At 32.3% G+C, this 21439-nt stretch overlaps 1 protein-coding gene and 1 long non-coding RNA gene across 4 annotated transcripts in view; one reads left to right on the top strand and one right to left on the bottom strand.

Moving 5' to 3' along the window:
- cwo (transcription factor cwo) overlaps nucleotides 1-21261 on the top strand; it is a 68152-nt gene extending 46891 nt beyond the window's left edge. For 2 of the 3 annotated variants that reach the window (XM_087412885.1, XM_011060526.2), the window contains exons 3-5: nucleotides 17269-17452; nucleotides 17987-18223; nucleotides 18780-21261. In XM_087412885.1, the coding sequence (XP_087269011.1) occupies nucleotides 17269-17452; nucleotides 17987-18223; nucleotides 18780-19393 (1035 nt within the window). In that variant the 3' untranslated portion in view covers nucleotides 19394-21261. Of the gene's footprint in view, nucleotides 1-6921; nucleotides 13848-17268; nucleotides 17453-17986; nucleotides 18224-18779 lie in introns of those variants that run through there. The other variant, XM_011060527.2, reaches the window with a different exon arrangement.
- LOC105148666 (uncharacterized) lies at nucleotides 14244-18070 on the bottom strand. Its single transcript, XR_846486.2, has 3 exons — nucleotides 17961-18070; nucleotides 15567-15629; nucleotides 14244-15034 (listed from the first exon to the last, which is right to left on the bottom strand). It is a non-coding gene; the product is annotated as an uncharacterized LOC105148666 (long non-coding RNA).
- Nucleotides 21262-21439: the final 178 nt, after the last annotated feature.

Genomic DNA, 21439 nt, shown 5'->3' with positions numbered 1-21439 from the left:
CCCGAAGTGTCCTCCTCCTTCGCTTATTTCCATAAAATATCCAAGCCGGTATCACGTGGCGATGACGCTCTTAGAAACGAATGACGTGACCAGAAAATTACTCGTGGAAAAGTGATCGGGTTGCGACGACGATCGCACGCGACCCAAATAATACTTGCAGCGACGTCACGTGCAAGGAATAGCCTGGGTGCATCAGCTTTAATGAGCAACGGTGTGTGCCTCGATTTCCGAGATCCTATTTTCAGAAACCGTGGAAAATTGTAAATGGGACACGAGATGAAGATTTTAGCGAGAAATATAATGGATATGATGAACTATGCAAGTATCCCTCTTGTTTTGATTTCCGCGAATTTTCAAACATATCATGCAATATTTTTTTAGAATATTCATCATATCAATCATTTTTAATAATTTCAAATTTTTTTTTATACATTGAATTTGTCTTTAAATACCTTTTAATTTTTTGTCAATTAAAAATATTTTTAATTCTTAAAATCGAAAAGCAAAAAGGAAAATTTGAAAAATATAACGTTTATATATATATATTTCGAGATGTTCAACCTTAGAACTTGAAAATATACATTTGTGCAAACAAGTAATAAATATGTCGATTCTAATCGCAAATCTCTTTTCTTATAGCAATCAATGTCGCAGCGAACGTTGGAAATGAGAAGTCGTTGATCCAAATGGCAAACGTATCAAAATTAGAATACGTGTACACGTTTGTCGTAACAGTTAGGTCTTCCAAGTTAAATTTGTCGCGGGCCGTATTTAATCCTGGGTTATATCGAGAGATCCGTTGGTTGGCAAGACACTCTCGTGTGAACGATATATCAATGTATTTACATCTGCGGGGAGCCAATTAAACGCGAAATTGCTGTTTCTTCTTTTATTAAATTAAAAATAACACACACGTCGTGTGTGTCATCAAGTTGACGACATATTTTTGTACGTTTTGCCTCGCTCGACTTCTAATCTTGTGTAATTACACGCGATAAGTAATCATAGCATCGTATCGTATTTGATAACATTCAAACATCGCGTAATCTCGACATGCATGTCTATAGGCTTTTTATAATAAGCCGTTATTTAAGTTTTAAGTCTGAAGCCATAAGAAATTGATCAATCAGTTAAATACGAGAAGAATAATCGATTATAATTTTTTATGACTTAAAATTTTAAGATCAGGTAATATGGCTCATTGTAGAAAGCTCATAAAAGACGTCGTAAAAACCATAAAGATCTTTCAGGACATATATAAATGCGACATCATAAAGGGGTCTTCTAAACAATGTGTGTTGTTTAGGAAAGTACACTAAAGTTTAATTGCACCAACGTTACTTTGACTTTAAGTAAAACTTCTCTGTTTCTCTCTCTCTCTCTCTCTCTGTCGGCTTTTTAAGTCTCACTTAAAGTAAAACGTTGGTGCAATCAGGCCTAAGGCCCCTGTTCTGTAACTTTTAACGTGTCAGTATCATTATATTATCTTTGCATAGGTTTTTGCTATGCGTAAAACCTGACACTATTCTTAAGAATTACAGAATAGGAACCTAAGAGAAAGGTTTTTGACATTTGTAATAATTATTGCATTATAAAATAATTTTGGTTTTATAATTATTAAAGAGAAAAGGCATGTGACTATAATTACACGATAAAATAATTATAGTTAGGAACTACATTTTTATAATTATTACTCGAGTTATTACTATTATAATGTTAATACTATTATAATGTTAGATAATAAAATTATATTTATACTCCTGTATAATCCAAAAAAGAAGTTTATAAACACTAATATAGCAGTAATAATTATAGAAATGGAGCTCCTAACTATAATTATTTTACCGTGCAATTATAGTCACAAATACCAAAAAACTTTTCTCTCAATTCAAAGTAGCTCAACGCAAGAGAGAGAGAGAGAGAGAGAGAGAACAAAAATCCGCGCATTAGTATGTTAGAAGCTACCCATTCAATGGAAGCCGAACGTATCTCTCTTCTTTCTGACGGTGAACGGAAAAATACTTCGCAGAGCGATAAGCAAACAGGTGTGACGTGGCTGATCGCTTCGCAATTGCGAGTTGGAAGTGTTGGAACTGCACTTTTAAAGCATTTAGATTCGTCGAAGATTATTGATCCCGTTGTGACATAAATTTTCTTGTCCTGCATCGTCACGATAGAAGCGGTTTCTGATTTTGTCTAATTACCCGTAATAATTAAGTCCTCAAAAGGCTGAGTTTCACGTGCCATTGAGCATCGAGCGAGCGGAATTACCGCGTGACTCAACGCGTGCTGCGATACGCATTTATCGCGTTCCGTTTTTTTCCTATCTTCGTGTTTCTCTCTCTTTCTCCATACTTGTACACGTGTTACAAGCTGTTTGACTTTCGCCCGCGGGGACTCACGTCTGATCAATCAGCTGTTTTTACGCTACAGAATTAATGCAACTATCACCGTTTATGTCAGTCGCTGAAAGCCAGATGTAAGATTAGATGACACTCTAGATTTTTCTGTACACTGAGAAATTATCATTGTGCAAATAAAAATATGTCATCATTCGGAGAAAAATATAGTTTTGACAACTACTAAATTAACAACTCTAATAATTTAAGTACTTGCAACTGAAGTAATACTAAATACTATTAGGTGTTGGAATTAATTCGTAGCGTTTTATAAGTGATGGGAAGTACTTTCATTAATGTATTTTTTAATGCTCATGTGAAATAAATAACATTCTTTCATTAAAAACGCTACGAATTAATTCCAACACCTAATATATTTTTATATATAGTACTCGGTACTACTTTAGTTCTTATTGCTTCCTAAAACTTGTTGTAAGAGTATTTAAATTTTTAGAGTTGTCTTTTATAGTTGCCACAACCATTTTTTTTCTTTCTACATCTTAACGTAGAATTTTAACTAAAAGTAATTCGAATTATTGAAATAAATGTGTAAAGTATATTTCTCCACTTAAGGAAATATGAGAATCAATTTTACATCGGTTTTCACGAATACATATAAATTATAAAGTCGACATGTGATTCGTATATTGGATGATCAGATTCCGTTTAATTCTATTTTTGCGTCATTAGTAACTCCATCTATGATTGCTGATTCATTGAACTCTGCATAAATTAGATGCGTTAATTATACAGACTTATTTATATAGATGAATCAAATGTGATGAGAGATACAGAGAGTTGTATCTGTAAAAACGAACGTGTTTTTGACAAACAACTCATTAATTTATTGGACAAAATTCGAATGAATATTCGTCATGATTAAACGTGGCTTTAGATAAACGGAATTATCGCTCCGTATTTCATTGGTTCAAGAAAATTGACTTCGATCAAATTCCGATTGATTTGGAAAATAAACGAATAAAATTAATCGAAAAGGAAACAATTGACTCATCTATTAGATAACCTATAAAAATTCTATTCAAAGATCAATTTGTGTCTAAAACGCGGATCAATCGGCGATTAATTCAACAGCATAATTGCTTTCGAATTTTATATATATGTATAATTCATCGTCTTCGATCACTTATGTTAACAAAATGGCTTTTTCTCGATAAGATAGTCGTTGACTAATGACTAATTAAGCAAGGAATTAAATTGAAATCAATCTGTGATATTCTGAATTTTTTGAATTTTTTTAATTAATTGAAGGAAAGAACATTGCATTCAATATTTTTTAAATTTTACAGAAAATAGAAAAACATATAACCAATGCACCAAGCAAAGTTTTTCTATTAAAACACTTTTTATAAAAATGATGCGACGTTTTTCTAGAAAGCTCTTTAATTGTGCTTCGTGCTGTTTTGTGCTATAAGTTTCAGCACATGATTTAAAGCACATTTCCGGAAATAAAGAATCTTTTCTCAGTCCTTTAAGATCATTTTTATGAGTTTTTATCCGATTGCATTTTTTGTGCGTGCATTAAATCTATAGTGCATTAAATCAAATTTAACTAGCATTGCAATATAAACGATATATTTAGTAGCATTAGCGACTTAAATTAAATTAAATTTGATACTATAGATTTAACAGAATGGGGATGGCTTTAATAGCCCGGTGATCAGATGACCTGTGATTCAAGGGTCACGTCGATTTTATGTCACGTGTGAAGCTCGTTAGAGCCGGATGACGATGTGGCATATCGTCAGGCTTTTGACGCAGCGTTAGAGTCTCATTGTGATTATTCCCAGATTTCCATGAATTGGATAGTCCGTGGCTGAATATCACGCAATGGACTTCGCGCGATGACCATTAATGACGTCGATAACGGAGCTTTCTCGATAGCCGATCAGGGGTTACAATCGTACTATGAACCGACGCGATAGTAGCGTTAAATATGTACGCGTAAACAAGTGCTATATAGCGTGCGTTGCATGTCTATATCGAGTCAGTGCACGCCAAAATTACTCGTGTGAAGTCGACCGTCAACTTTTGAAAAGATTAACTTTTTATAGCTCATTCGATCGCTCATAGTTAGCACGCACATGTATGCACATTTCGAATTTTTGTTTCCACATTTCTGGTGAAAAGTTATTGAAGAAACAATTTTTGAGGACTAATTTCACACTACTCCTGAATCACAAACAAACTAATATTAATTTGACTAGTCTCAATCGATAGATTTTCCTTGGCACATTTTGCAAAGTCGATTTTTCGTTTGCACAATTTTAGTTACCAAGTTATTAACCATTGAAGTTTCGAGGGCAGTCGACTCAGGTAGATAAATTCAAATAGTAGTTATTATACTCAAAATGATATGAATCGATAGGTTTTCGTTTGCGCACGTTCAGTTAAAAAGTTATTAACAAATAATTCTGATGGTCTAACTTTACACTGTAAAAAGTACGTCTCGAATTTAAAAGAAAGAAGTTTGAAGTAGCTGCGAACTAATTACTGTCGAGCGTGCAATGAAATCACAAACTAAATTAATAATTTCACAAATTTTAAATTGATCGTCGATTTGATAAGAATATTGTTTGTTATCTTAAAATACTGTGAAGAATTTGTTGCGGAAAATATGTTTTTTTGAATTTAATTTGTAATTAATTACGCAACTTCAATCGTCTTAATTGAACATAACGAGCGAAGGATCATTATCATTTTTGTATTTTTTGTTGATGTTTAAATTGAATTTTTTGTAAAGAAAGAAATCGAAGAGAGATTTACTGCAACAACTAACATGTAAAACAGGGAAAATAAATTTAAAGTGATGAGAAAATACATCTATTCTTCGTTTTTGTAAAATGGGTCAACCCATTACAGTAAATCCTTCAATTATTTTCATTCAGATTCCGTAATGAATTTGTATCAAGATTAAATTTCTTATACTTTTTTTTTAGTTACTCTGTATATCAAATCTAAATTACATTGAAATGGATTTAGCTGCACTTTTTTAATCAGTTATATTCGAACTTGGCTGACTAATTATGAAGGGTTTTAGTTTAATTATTATTAATTGAATTAATTAATTATTATTAATCGCGGAGTATTGCCAGTTCGGAGTTTTGCCAGCGAAAATGTTTTCTTGAAACGGTGGAATGCGACGGTAAGCCTATTCGTCTCTTACCTTGTTTAAAACTTCATGAAAACATCACGTGAACGGTCCCAATAATAGCCAACTCTCGTATCTATATAACACTTGTCAAATGTCGCATAAAATGATTTGCACACTGAACACGACCCACAAGTCGCGTTTAAAAGTGACACAAACATTTGCAAATTAGAATACGACTGATATGTGGCTTATCAGTTTTTTTTCTGTACATTTTAAATGAAAATTTATGAAAAATTTGTAAGAAATGTACAGAGGAATTTCTCTTTGCTTTCATAGAAAGTATACTAAATAGTACTTCCTTCCTCTTTTTACCTTGATAAGCCAAATATATAAGAATATTATTATCATCATAATGATTATTATTAAAATAAAAATTTATAAGAATTCGTTGAAAATGTATGGAGAAATGCGTCTTTGTTTTAGGCAGTATAAATGGAGATTTCCTCCAATCTCTTCTTATCCTGATAATTCAAATACGTAGGAATATTATCCTTTATTTTATCAAATGATTATTAAATATTATATATATATATATATATATATATATATACGAATATATATATATATATATAATATTTAATAATTTGATAAAATGAAAGATAATATTCCTCCATATATTTTCTACGAATTTTTATAATTTGTTATAAATTTTTATTTTAATAATAATCATTATGATAATATATATATATATATATATATATATAATATATATACAATAGCATTTATCTACACGGGGTGCTCGACGATCTAATCATCTCGAACATTAAGTTTGCTTGAGATAATTGAGTCATTCTTGGAGGAACCCAAACCTATCGGCTTTTTCGAGAAAACTCGTACGAAAATTTTCTTCGCTCGTGCATATTTATATTCGTGCAAAGAGCGATTCGGCTCGGACACGCGACGCCGCGACAAAAATAGTGTGTTTCCGAGTGCGTCACCGTTTGGTGAAAACAGGACGTGTTTATCCGTCGACGCGTGTGCTGTTTCATCCGCGATTAGCGTAGTCGTTCCTTTCTCGCTAATGTCTTCTACGCGATCTCGCGTGAACGTTGTTACTCAGGAGAAACAACGTCAGCCGAACGTGCTGAGGCTTAAATCCAATGCGATGAGCCATCGTCCTATTCGCTCCTTCTATCGTTAAATTCTATCGTTAAAAACACCGTGTGAGAGAAGATTTCAATTGCGATAAACCAGATATCGAGCCATTTGTTATCATTGGTTAATCGTTCGATTAGAAGATATCGCTCCCTTCAAACGTGACATAACTAAACAAACTCCGTGATTTTCGAGTTATTATCGTAAATGAGTTTAATAAATATTACCTTATCAGTCATCTTCAAAAAGATGATTTGAAAAATTGTCAAACTTGTCACAACTATAAAAAAGGATAGTTAAAAATATTATCAAAATCGTTAAAAAAGACGGTTTTTATTGGGATGTAAGACAATAAGTATGACATTTAATTGTGTTATGAATATTCTTTTTGCCGAGATTTGATTAGTCAATAATTTTCTGTCAAGTTGAAGAACAATTTTTTTCTTTTTTCTGAGAATTTTCATTTTTTGAGTTGTCTTACTTTTGAAAAGAGCAATGTTCATTTAACGGGAAAATGCACGTGTTAGAGATGTGTCATAATTAGAAATTATTACATGCAATTATTACATTGTTAGCAACATCTGTGATAAATTTTAAACAACAAGAAAACCGTTAGTGTCGTTTATATATAATTAGATCGTTAATTAAATCGCGCTTCGTGCAGTTGCAACGCTTGTTTTATATATATATATATATATACTTAAAATAGATTTTAGTGAAAAAAAAATGGTTATGCTACATGAATATGAATGTTTCGCGAACGAAGTATATTTTGTAGTGCCGTTCAAGGTTTCAAGATTACCGAGGATTCGACATTGGTCTCTACTCACCGAATGAATCTTAATTTATAAATACTATTTAACGTCGGCGATTGGCGTTTGTAGTCTCAAGGTTGCATTCGCAACAGACGGGCAAAAATACTTGACGGACGGTCGAAGAAACGGGAAACGCCATTTGCGATCTGGGGCGCGACACAAATTATACCCGGCGATTATAAATCCGCGCATGTTCCTCGTAATAATTTCGATGAGGAAGAAATATGCGGAGTTTTTGTAGGTAAATAGCGGATGGAAGTAACTGGAAGGTGTCGGTAATTGCACTTGGCATTACCGAGCGCGAAGTTACGGAGGTCCGCTCTTGAGGAACTCCTCACGTTTTTTATCAACTTCGCGTGTCGTCGATCTGCAGCTGCTTCAACACGATGCGTCGAGTAATTTATTTTCGCGTCTAAATATAGACGCCGCGGCAGCGCCATGTGATTTGCATAAACGGGCTGAATTTTCCTGGTATAATACATCGCTCAAACGTATGCGTATGTGTGTGCGCTGATATTAGTTATTTTATTTAATAATAAGTTAAATTAATTTATTTAATAATTTGCATAAGTTGAATTTTTAGCTATTTATTTCGAAAAAATGAAAGAAATAATTAGATTCCTAAATAATACTTCTTGTAAAATAACGCTTTTTGTAAAATGTATATTTGATATTATAATTCAATCTCTTTAAAATTTGGCATTAGGACCAAATCATGGATTGTCTATAACACAATTTTATGCGTGACATGCATTTAGAAATTTCAGAGTTTCAAGATATTACAGTAGCTTTTAATTTGATGTTACCAAGGTTAACATATGTAGCTTCTAAGAATTTAAATTGCAATAATTGACATTTTTAGAATAATTTAAATTAAATTTTGACCTTGGATTCTCAAATTATGTCAATAAAATTGTTAAAATAATATTTTAAATCTTCCTTTTTATTTCAATGACATAAAAACAATTGTGAAGAAATACTGTAGTATCTTGTATTTTACTTAGTAACGTTGAGTTTAAAGTCCATATTTAGACAAATCTACATAATATAATTCATGTCCGATTTTAGGATAAAATATAATCAATGTATCTATTTATAATAATATATCTACTTAAAATATCCATTTATAATTTTTATATGTGTATTTTGACGTTTATATACATATATGTATATTGTAAACCCAAAATATACACATACACACACACATATATATATATATATGTATATTTTGGATTTGGTTGTTTTTTTGCACATGGCACATACCTACAAATTGACAATTTTGTTCCAAAATCCACTTTAAAAGTTCTACTTTTCTTTTATTTCCAATTTATTAATGCATTTTGATGTATGTGTGTATATACTTTTTGATACATACTTTATCTATGTGTTTATTCTGGTTTCAAATGTTTTTCGTGTTACGTAAAGTTACAAATAAAACACTATTCTGAATTTACTAACGCGAATTATGGATCCAAAGTGGATCTTAACTTGAACGTTATGCAGACTTGCTGACGTATTGGCGATTATCGAAACAAAAGTAGATTTGCGCACGAGGAGGACCGATGATAAGAAGCTCCAGCCGCGGTTGTTGTCGCTGAGATGCTGGATCCGGTGATACCCGGTTATCATTTGAAAAACATTGGTTGGACCACCGCGGTCAACGTGTCCGCCGATAAACCCTCGGTCATAATGCGAGCTTTCATATCCATGCGAGAGCTCGCAGAGATCACCGAATACCGGTTATATCCGGCATGCCGATAACTCGACCCCGTTAAAGCGGTTCTCGCGCCGCTTTTTTCCTCTGCCGTCGTCATCGTCGTCGGATTTCTTCTGTCGACTTCTTCTCACTGTTTCGAGGCGATCGTCGGTCAATGTGCAAATAACTGCCCGCCGTTCTCTCGACACGCCTCAGCATCCTGTATCATCAGGCTTATCTTGGCTTCGCGAACGTTTGCGATTGCAAGTATTATAATTTAATAAGAGAATTCGATAATTAGCGATATTACAATTTATAATTTATTCTGAATTCTATTTTAATCATATCTCACTATTTACGTAAGGTGATTTGTATGATATTGTAACTACATAAAATTGTGTAATTATTGAAAGAAAAAATTGTTTGTAAACTCCATTTTTTATATTTGTAATTTTTTGTACGTATAGTCTATTGAGTTATATTCGAGTTTGCTATCGATCTATATTCTTTCAGTCTTGAACTAGATAATAAAAATGGGACGGAGTTAGTATCCACTGTGATTAAAGACTTTCAGTCCTTAATTTAGATGATAATTCAAATGAGAGTCAGTAATAAGCAGAAAATAATGATAATATTTTAGAATAGTTTATTTTTAGATGGACATTGTCATAATTCTGAATCGAAATTGTACATATATTTCATTATTTAAATCATGATCGGAAATGTATTATATGTTTATTCGTATATATGATATCACATCAGACTTTGTAACCGAAATAATGATAATCGCGCTGGCGAAGATTAGCAAGGAAGATAACTGAATAACGTTTTACTATATTGACGTTGTTTTGTGTTTTTGCGTATGTGATAAGGATAGGCTGATTAGTATATTTCGCGGAAGGAATGCAGGAAATTACGTCAAGCAAAATTATGTTTTATTTATTAGTTAGGAACGGAGATCTTTTATTATAACCAATTACGTGCGCTTATCATGACTTTACTTCCTCGATGATCTTTAACTGTATGTAATATGTATAGCATATTTTGAACTAAATGATGCGATGTCGTAAACGATTTCTTTCTGTTAGTGATAGCTCATTTCTTCATTTTGCATCTTATTTTAATAAAATATTTAATTTAACCAACAATTTTATTGAACGATGGAGATAAGAATGTATCAACCACTAAGTAAACCACTATAAATAAATTTTATAAAATTATAGATAAAGATTAATTGGATCTTTTTACTGAAAAATTCTACAACGGATCTGTTTTGATGAATTCGAACGTTCGACAAATAGCAAACATGAGAAATATGTCATGTAACAGTCGAAAACAAGTATAAGGATTAGTTCATAAGGAATGTATTATAATGGTACTTTTATAACATAAGGTAGTAAATAAATCATGAAGTAATGCAATTAAATCCGTTTCATCACGTCGTTTGACTTTCTAATAAATTTTAATGATGTCGTTTTGCTTGAAAGTCTCGTTATTATTAACGATTTTTTCTTAATATTTAATCAGAAAGATATTTAGAAATAATATTATACATTGAATTAATAAACCTAAACGTTAATAGACATGCTCGTATTTCGTGCTACACTTAGAAAAACGTAAACATCTTTTAAATTGTATAAATTTTTAATATTAGCTTTTGTTAATTAAAGGAAGTTTTAATTTTATAAATTGTTTCGTTTAGCGCTGTACTTTATAGCATTATGCAACAAGTTCTTCTAATCGTAATCTATTTGATTTTCCAAACCGAAGTAAAACAAAATGAACAACGTCTTGTATTGATTTATTACAGTTCAAGCAATATGAACTGCAAAATATGAAAATATGAAATAATTCTTTCTATTATTATCAGAAAAAAAATATATATGTATCTTTTAGAATTTTAACGATCGTTAACTCGTCGCTTTGCAATAATAATAATAATACAAAAGAAACAATATAATCTAGAGAAAATTAATAATCTAGAATTATCCGCTTGAGAAGTTTCCTTTGTACATTATATCATACTTTTTTGGTATTCTCCTATTTCAAATTTATATCTAAATCTTTTTGCAATGTTAAATTGACTCGAGGAATCTCATTTAGATAACAGTTAAAATTGTTAAGTAGAATAGTATGTGAATAAATATATATTGATAAGTTAAAATTAGATCAACTTTGAATGTTTAGATATCTAAAATCTACAAGTATATTAAAAAGTAATATCTCTTTTATGATAAAATATTTTGGCTTTATCTAAACTTCAAGAGCTTGATATATCAGATAATAATCTTGGAAGATATCATGGTTATAGTTGGTCCCAGCTAGAGAATGCTGAAGTTAAGAACAATTTACTAACTCTAAATTTGAATAATGATTCGGTAACATTATTCAGCTTGTATTGTGAGATTAAATGTTAAATGGATTTTTATTATTTATAAAAAATTCTTAATCATCGTTGTTATTATTTTATAAATTATTTATTTTATAAATTAGATGCAAATTTTAAGTTTAATATTAATTAGTGGGTCCTTTTGTTAAATGTAATATATGTTGATATGCTAGGCAAAAGTAATAATTAAATGTGTAACAACTGCAATCACAGAAATGAATATATTCAGATGTTAGGATTAATTAATTAAATTAATGTGTTTACGCAGATTTATGTAACAAGATGTATACATGCAAGAACATAATTTGCAATATAAATTACATTGAATGCATATGAAGCTCTTTTAATTGATTAACTGCTCCAATAAATTCGGAAATTATCTTTTTTGATATTTGAATATTGTACAGTATTGAAATCGATTGTTTTTGGAAACATTTTAATAAGTTTAACAAGATATTTTGTGAAAAAGAATTAGCTTTAATAAAATTTTCGACATACTTGAAAAAACGATAATATTATAAAAATATGCGTAAACATATTTTCACTTATGTTAATTATTCCTTGTACTTTATAATCATTTTTATTATAATTATAACTTTTATTAAAACATATTAATATATAATAAAATATTTGTTAAATTTCATTTCAATTTATACCTATTCACCTATTCAAATTTTATTAAAGCTAACTCAGCTTTAATAGAACTGAAAATATATGTTTACGAATATTTTTATAATATTATCGTTTTTTCAAGTATGTCGAAAATTTTATTAAAGCTAACTCTTTTTCACAAAATATCTTGTTAAACTTATTAAAATGTTTCCAAAAACAATCGATTTCAATACTGTACAATATTGTAATATATTGATAAAAATCTATAAATAAAAAATGTATAATTAAATTAACTAAGTTAACAATTAAATTTGCATCCAAGAAAAAAAAATTTACTTAGCGCATTCATTAATACTACACAAAAAAACTATTGCGCGCCGTAAAAATATCATGTTAATTGAACTCGAAGTGTTTCTTAGAAATGTTGTAAATATTCGTAAATTATTCGCTTACGTACGAGCGACAACAGAAAGATAACTAAAAGACTGTGGAAATCCGTGGAACTGGATTTCCTCGAAGAGAAATTCGAGAGGGAGTTAAACGGGATAATCGGATACAATTGGATGGTTCGCGATGTAGGGGACTCACAGTAGTAGTCAAAGTCAGAAACAACAAGACCCCTGGGTCGTTCCGATGGACGGCGTAGCGTGACGCGATGCGACGAGGCGGAGACGCGTGTCGCCTCACGTGTTGGGCGTAATACATCGCGTTTCCGACACGTGATGTGATGCCTCCTCGTCGCCGTCGACGCAGCGCGGCGCGGCGCGGCCCGACCCGATGTGATGTCTCCCTCCCGATGGCTGAAGAAACGCGAGTGTCGTCGCTCGCGGCTCGTACTGCTCGTAGTTGTCAGTGCGCCTGCGATTCGCGAGCATGAACAGAGACTGTTCGATAATAAGAGCGAGTGGCATTGTCCGTTCCAAGTGTTAAGTGGTCGGTTAATCTGTCGCTGAGTTTCGATAATCGCAATAGTACTTTGAGTAATTCTCGAAAATATAATTATAGATTTTTTAATAAAAAAAAAAAACAGATAGAAAGGAAAATAAATATATTGCGAACGGATTCTAGTATAAATTTAAGTAATAATATTCTTGAATGAATATATACGCTGTCTGTATATAATACATAATTCAGACAGTCGAAGTTATTATATATATAAAAAATATAAAATTGAACATTTTTCGTCGAGAAATCTATTTGGACTGAATTGCATATGGAACAGCTATTGCTACAAATTCTAAAAGTGTCCCAGTATATAGTTACTCGATATAGTGCGAACCATTTATGGGAACTGACTGATAAAAGTATTATTCGGAATCGAATTTTTTTCACGAGAAAATCGTTTCGAGAGTGAATTTTACCAACGCGATAGACTTCGATATAGAAGTTTATTTTCGAATGGTACACACGTGTATCGCGCGTATCGCAAATATTTAAAGAGAAACAATAAGGGTGACAATAAAGTGATTTTTAAGCGGATCGATACTTTTTTAAAGACCGTGGAAGATAAAAAGATACTTTTCCCCTTCTGTATTTTGCTATTCAAGGCAGGATGGTCACGCATAGTATGGATAACATCCTGAACATGCAATACTATCCGACGAACAGCCACGTCGATGCATCGGTGCATTCACCGCCACCGAGGAAGAGACGCTGTTTGAATAAAGAGGTGAATACGCATCCGCCAATCTAATTGGATGAAATCGATATCTTGTTTCTTTCCGCTCGGAAAAAAGGAAAGACGAACACGCAGTTTCGTAGCAATACAATGAAGAATTCGAACGCTATCAGAACGCATTTTTCTATCTAACTTGGAATCTTCTATCTCTCTCTCTCTCTCTACTTTTTCATTAGTAACATTTAATTAATCCTATATTATTCGTATGGTTTTTTAACGTAATTTATGTAGCATTCGCGGGAGCTTCTGGTGCTTCAACATTATTGTATCTCAAAGTTTATAGTTTTCTTTGATGATTTATAAATAATCAAATATTTATAATATTCTATATTCTTTAGATACAGATAAATTGGAACTATCAGAACGGATTGGATGTAACTTGGGATATTTTTTCTATTCTTTTATTAGCAACATTTAATTAATCCTCCATTTTAATTAACTCACGTAAGGTATTTCTGAATATTATATCCTCAATATTATATATATATATTAATTTTCATTGTTCTCTGATGATTTACAATTAAATAAAAATTGATAATATTTTATACAACTTTTAGATAGAGATAACTGCAAAAATTTTGTTGTTGTGAAACAATTTATCTTAAATATAATAATGTATATAAATTCATATTTAGTTTGAATTTGTAAAGTGGGAATGCTACACGCGAGTAATGAAGGGTTAACTGTATGGTTTTTGAAAAGGGTTAACGTCTGAATAAATTTACATGTGAAAAGAAGTTTGCATCGGCCATTCCATATATGATCCTTGAAGTAAAGCCACTATTTCATTCCTTCATTTCATCCTGATTTATGATCTTTAGGATCATTCTCTCTGCGCCGCGTATTTCGTTCCCGTTCTTGACGGGATGCACCGATTTATGCGCCGATCGCTTGCGTAATTTCGCATGAATGAGTTCCATGTAAAACGTTGTATTGGCCGCGTGCCAGGAACGAGCGTTACGTTACCGTGATTTGAATGCTACATACCCGTAAATCAGCATAAGTATCGAGGCGTCATTGTGACGTCGCTTTTGTTCGTTTGCTGTTTCAATCGCATAATTGAGGGGCAGACCGCTCGTTCCATTCTCTTGTAAAAATTTGTTTTGAAATGAATCCAGCAGGCGTTTGTTTGAAGGTTCGCGTCGATTATCTTCTCGACAAGAGCAAATTGTGGTTATCTAGAAAAGTAAGGCATGTTGTTTGTTTTTAAAGCAGACATTCGCGTAAGAATAGTTATATAAGATCCTATTATGACTTGGCATGATATTGTATGCAGATAATTATATTTCCAAATAAAATATTATATTTAAAAATATGATGTTATTATATTATATTTAAAAATAAAATAATTCAGAAAAGTTATATTGTTTTTAAAATAAACAATTAGTATGAATTTGATTGGAATATAGTAAGATTGTTAAGTAAATTGCAAATTATCTAAAGTTTTCGATTGTGACTATTCATTCACTCATATTAAACATTCGGAGTACGCGCTTGTCTTAATTCATTTAAAGAGTTTATTATTGAACATAAAATTATCAGGAACTGCTCTTATACGTATCAGCCTCATTTTTTTTCGTTAAACGTGAGACTTTTGCATTACATCACATTGCTTCGCGTCCGATCGCCGACGTTATCTTTCCGCATATTCGCGCGATAGATGAACATTTCAGCGAATTAAGCGGTTACTTAACTGACTGCGATACGCACCTCAAGATCGTGACACGTGGCACGTACAGATAATTGCATTCCAATAGCGAATCACGACGTGACCTTTAAAGATGATAACGTGTTTTAATTCATCCGTGATAGCGTAATTACAATCGCTACTTTCTCATTCGCGACGCAAATGTTGCTTTAATTAAGATATCCATGGGAGTTCATGGATGACCAGTAAAGATTGCTCAATGTGAGATCATATTTTAGAGTTGTAATTTTTTAATTGCAATAACAAAAGCTTCGTATAAATTTATCTGTTTTTGAAGGTCGGTATTTTAATTGTCTTTCATTAAATAACGCGTGATAACGCGAAAGTAAATTCAGTGTCATGTCTGACCATATCTTGACCGTTACTACTGCAAACAAAAATCAAATGTATCGATTTGCGTGAGTCATTTTTAAAGAAAGTATTTAGTAGGTAGAATTTAGTATTAGGTGTTGGAATTAATTCGTAGCGTTTTACAAGTGATGGGAAGTACTTTCATTAATGTATTTTTTAATGCTCATGTGAAATAAATAACATTTTTTCATTAAAAAACGCTACGAATTAATTCCAACACCTAATATTTAGAAAGTAATTAGTAGTATTACGTTTACAATTTGTTAAAATCTGAATAATTATTTTATATATTTGAATTTTTCGTTTATAAATATTAATAAAAACATATAAAAAATAAGAGCATAAAAAACCACAGCACAAGTTATAGTTTGTGATATTTAATTACTATTACATTAATTAAAACATTAAATGTTTCGACCACAATCTGGTCATCTTATTAAGTAATTCAATAATATTCTTAAAACGCAGAGTTACATCTAGTTGACATTAAATTCAACAGTCGAGAGTTGTAATTAAATAAACATGTTCTTTTATATGTGAAGATGCTTCATACAGTAATGTTACAACGCCAGTTGTCATATCAAGAAAAGTGTAGAACAAGAATTTCCAGATTCTGTTTTACAGCAAAAAAAAACCAAACGATGAATCTCAAGTATCATAATGTCACGACAAAATTCTAATTGTGTAAAAGAAATACTTGAGCTTCATCATTTGGTTTTTTTGCTGTAAAACAGAATCTGGAAATTCTTGTTCTACACTTTTCTTGATATGACAACTGGCGTTGTAACATTACTGTATGAAGCATCTTCACATATAAAAGAACATGTTTATTTAATTACAATTCTCGACTGTTGAATTTAATGTCAACTAGATGTAACTCTGCGTTTTAAGAATATTATTGAATTACTGAAGATGGCCAGATTGTGACCGAAACGTTTAATGTTTTAATTAATGTAATAATAAAATTAATGTAATAATTAAATATCACAAACTATAACTTGTGCTGTGGTTTTTTATGCTCTTATTTTTTATATGTTTTAATATTAGAACCACGTTAGTTTTCAAGATAAATATTAATAAGTTTCTTTTCGTATAATAATAATAATAATAATAATAATAATAATAATAATAATAATAATAATAATAATAACAGTATACAAAGTTTCCTTTCTTGCGATAGTAATAATATAAAATTATACGATTATATATATGATTATATATATGATTAATAGATTATATAATTATGATAAAGTATTTTAAAACATGGATGGCTCTAAAGTGATATGATATTATTATTAAGATATTAGGAGATTGATCGGATAGATCATTGGATCGTATTTATTTTTATTGCAGCAAGATCCGATGTCACACAGGATCATCGAGAAGCGCAGAAGAGATCGTATGAACAACTGCTTAGCCGATCTCAGTCGACTTATACCTGCGGAATACTTGAAGAAGGGTCGGGGCAGAGTCGAAAAGACAGAAATCATTGAGATGGCGATCCGCCACATGAAGCATCTTCAAGGCCTCCGGCAAGGTGAGTGTTTAATTGATCCAATCGCGATTCTCCCAAACAAAATTATTTTAGGAACGAGAATATATTACGCAACATTGCATTGTATTTCCGCGAGTTGGCAACAAGATCTGCCAATGTCGTTCCGCAAACAGATCGCAGATTGCAGATCGCGAATGAGAAATATGCATACTACTGACAAGCATACACTATTAAATTTATAATGTCAAATTGCATCCAATTTGAGTTATTTTTAATTTCATTAAGTAATCATTGCTTCTCAGTATGTTGCTAATTTAACTAAAACAATAGAGTTAAACAATTTAACTCAAGAAATGTATTAAATTTGACTCAAATTCAGTTTATTATTTATTAAGTACGTTAATATGAAAGTTTATTTTGAAACATAGAAATGGATTGATTTTGATTTTGGCACATATGAAAGTTAAAAATAATAAAATTATTTAATAAGGGATTGGAATAGGTCATTGCTCTTTTCATATCTAACAGCGTATACCTAAGTCATACTTACGGCATCACTTATTGTTTTGTATTTAGATACCAAGCACTCGTCCGTGACGACGGTGCACACACATCCTGAGGACAGCGTGGACAGCGTGTCTCATTCGACCGCGGCCTCCACCGCGGCAGAGCATTACAAGCTGGGATTTCAGGAGTGTTTGAGCGAAACCATGCATTTCCTCATCGAGGTCGAGGGTTTCTTCGCGAGGGATACCCTCTTCGTACAGCTTATCAATCATCTGCAGCAGCACTGCGACAAAATCGTAGCCACCAGTACGTATCATTTTACTTTTGAAAGATATAGAAAGCCTTTATTTAGAAAAAAGTATATTTTAATACTTTTGATCCTGTCACTGACAGTAATAAATATAATGATAACAATGCTATAAACATCAGTTTTATTGCAATTTGCATGTCTTGAAAAGAGAAAATATTATTTAATTTTTATAGTACATTCTAATTGACATTTTCTGTATGTCGAAGATTATGAATTCTTAATATTTGATCTAATTAATTCTTCATTTTCAAAATTTCGATACGATCGTTAGAGTTATAATAATTCCCTATGAAATATAGAGTGTCTGTGCTGAGAGAAAAGTGTTTGTGATTTTAATTGCATGGTAAAATAATTATGAACTTCACTTTTATAATTATTACTGTTACAATGACAATAATAACAAGTATATTTATAGGTTTATTAAAAATATATGTAGTTGATATCGAAAATGACTAGAAATTATAATTAAATTATTATAATTGCGACCATTTTTTTTCTTTCAATGTGCTTTAAAAAAGAATTCCGGTAGTTAATCATTGAAATTTGCTGTAGGTGACCGATTAGGCTTCCCACATCCCGAGTTGCCAGTGATGAATGGAGCGATGAATGGCGCCGGCTATTCGCACACGAGTATTCCGACGATATGTCAGCCCAATGGCGGTCACTCGGACCATGGCTCGAGCTCAGGTGTGAGCTCATTTGGCGATCCGGAGCGCCCGCTGCTGCGACCGACGATCGTGCCACCGCCAACGATTGTAAGTGACGACAGCAATCACAGCACCCACTCGCATAGTACGCCACCCGGAGCTGGAACCGTCTCTTGTCGAGACCGACCGACCAATTACAAGTTCAAGAGTTCGATCAAGCAGAGGTTCTCGGCAGAGAGAGTAAAATCGTGTTCACCACCAGTGTCGAACGGTGCCGGGCTGGATAAACCGCCGTCTTCATCGTCTCACGGGGTGCCAATCTTCGCTCTGCACGACGCCGGATCCTTCTACGTGCCACTGACAGTTGAGGCGTCCTTGATCAGACCCCATCTGAGCTTCATTCCGGACACCGGACCCGACACCGTTTTACATCCGGTTACGATATCAGTTAACTTCAATCACTCGTCGCCGCCAGCGTGGTCGCAACACCACAGTCCCATTCATCAACATCAGACATAAAAGAGAGAGACGAGAACAGTTAAAATGAATCATTCGTCATCCGATCGCTTGTATCCATCATGAGCGAGAGAGATGTATTCTGTTCCATCAACTTCGATTACCATCAGTAGACTGATCTTTGAATCAGTGCTCTAATACACGAGTATAAGAATCTTGCGAATTCTTGAATAATATTGTCAGGCATTGTGATGGAATCAGGAGCAATGGTGAAGCCGTCCACGTGACGCTCGCGAGAATCAAGAACAGTTTGTGATCCTCCTATTTTATTGATCGCAATATGCGGTGGACGACATACTGTGGCCTATATACGATACAATTGATTGATATAATTAGTATCAGAATTAAATCTCAATAGGTAAAATAAATTTTGATCATATTATAAATTTCATTGTTATTCATATCGATATCTTAAAGAAATATATTTGTAATGATAATTAAATGTCGTGTATAGGCCGCTTTTCGGATGTATACATAGGAGACGCCGAAGTCGAGGATGTTTGTACATTTACCGAGGCTGTGGGTTGCTTTAGCATTTACGAGGTTCGAGAGAAAGGGTTGTACATAGGTAGAGTATTAAGGATAGGAAACTCCAAGTCGTACTGGCTTCGGTGTGTCTTTCTTCGTCGTTAATCTGTATAATTCAGACATTCGTTTTCCATCTTCCTTTTCCCTAAACGAATATTTCATCTCGTTCCCGTTTTGACTCCGTCTATTCTCCTTCCTCGATACTTATTTTCTATCTATTCGACAGATTTTTGCGCTGCTATGTTTCCTTAGTAAAAAATCAGTATGAATATTGATGAGTCTACAGATCATTTATCAATTATATATTGAACATGTTGAGTATTCAGCGGAAGAGCACGTTGCGTCTCAATATAAAGCTGGGATCTAGAAACAATTTCATTTATGTATCTTCTAAGATCATAATATGAAAAGGACAAAAGACCATAGACGTATAATAGATTTGTTTGTGTTGCTTGAAATCCTCAAACATTTTTGCACTTACGAGATAAATCATATACATTTGGGGAGAGAGAAAGCGAAGATTTTGAATGCAAAAATGCAAGCAACGCGAATAAACCTTATTATGTCAATGGAAAAGATTTCTTTCTGTTAGATTAACGCAACAAACGCATGACAATAGACAAATGTTACCTATCTAATAGAATTGATTCACGCAGGAGCGATTTATCTTGCTTCAAGATCCCGATGAATGAATACAGTCTTAGCCATAAGTATAAAGCGTCCTCAATTTATTGGAAAAGATGCTAATAAAAATTCAAAGAAAAACAAAGAAAATATTAAAATTATTATAAAAATATTATTTTTCAATAAAACTGCTTTTTATTTTTTATTAGATATAAAACATTGCATTTGTGGGGGTGTTTTATACTTTTGGCCAACATAAGCCGATGATTTTCCGTATTTGCGATATAAGTTAGAATAAAAATGTTTACATATACATACATACATACATACATACATACATCATACGTATTCATATATATATATATATATATATATATATATATATATATGTAATGTATGTATATATGTATATATCGATTCATGAATTCCACTTATGTGATTTCTCTATTTCTCTTATATATAAAGAAAGTGTTTTGTTTTTCTTTTTTTTCTCTGCGAATATAATCCTGTGTCATGTTCGATCACGAGAGGATTGAGTCTGCTCGGCGCCCTGTCAAAAACGGGCCTCAGCAATTAAAGACTGATCAAGACCTGCATTACACTAAAAACTCTTGTAAGATCACTGCATTAAATATATTTGTACATACCACGTCTAGATGTAACTTTAACAAAGAGAGGAGAAGAAATTTATGCGGAATAAATTATATTTACCTTAGAAACACCCGACCTCTCTTCTTTACGTCAACCATCCGTCTTACGTCATGTCTACCTACGCAATCTCTTCGCCTGCATACACATTTGGATCAACCAGAGACGTAGGAAAGAAGATATTTCACTTCTCATAATTTTAACTATGCAATCGCGATCTAATAATAATTATTTTCTATTTATCATGGA

This window comes from Acromyrmex echinatior, chromosome 13 (assembly GCF_024713525.1).
Source record: "Acromyrmex echinatior isolate Ae372 chromosome 13, ASM2471352v2, whole genome shotgun sequence".
Taxonomy (NCBI): domain Eukaryota; kingdom Metazoa; phylum Arthropoda; class Insecta; order Hymenoptera; family Formicidae; genus Acromyrmex; species Acromyrmex echinatior.
This window is presented reverse-complemented; position numbering and strand designations above follow the sequence as displayed.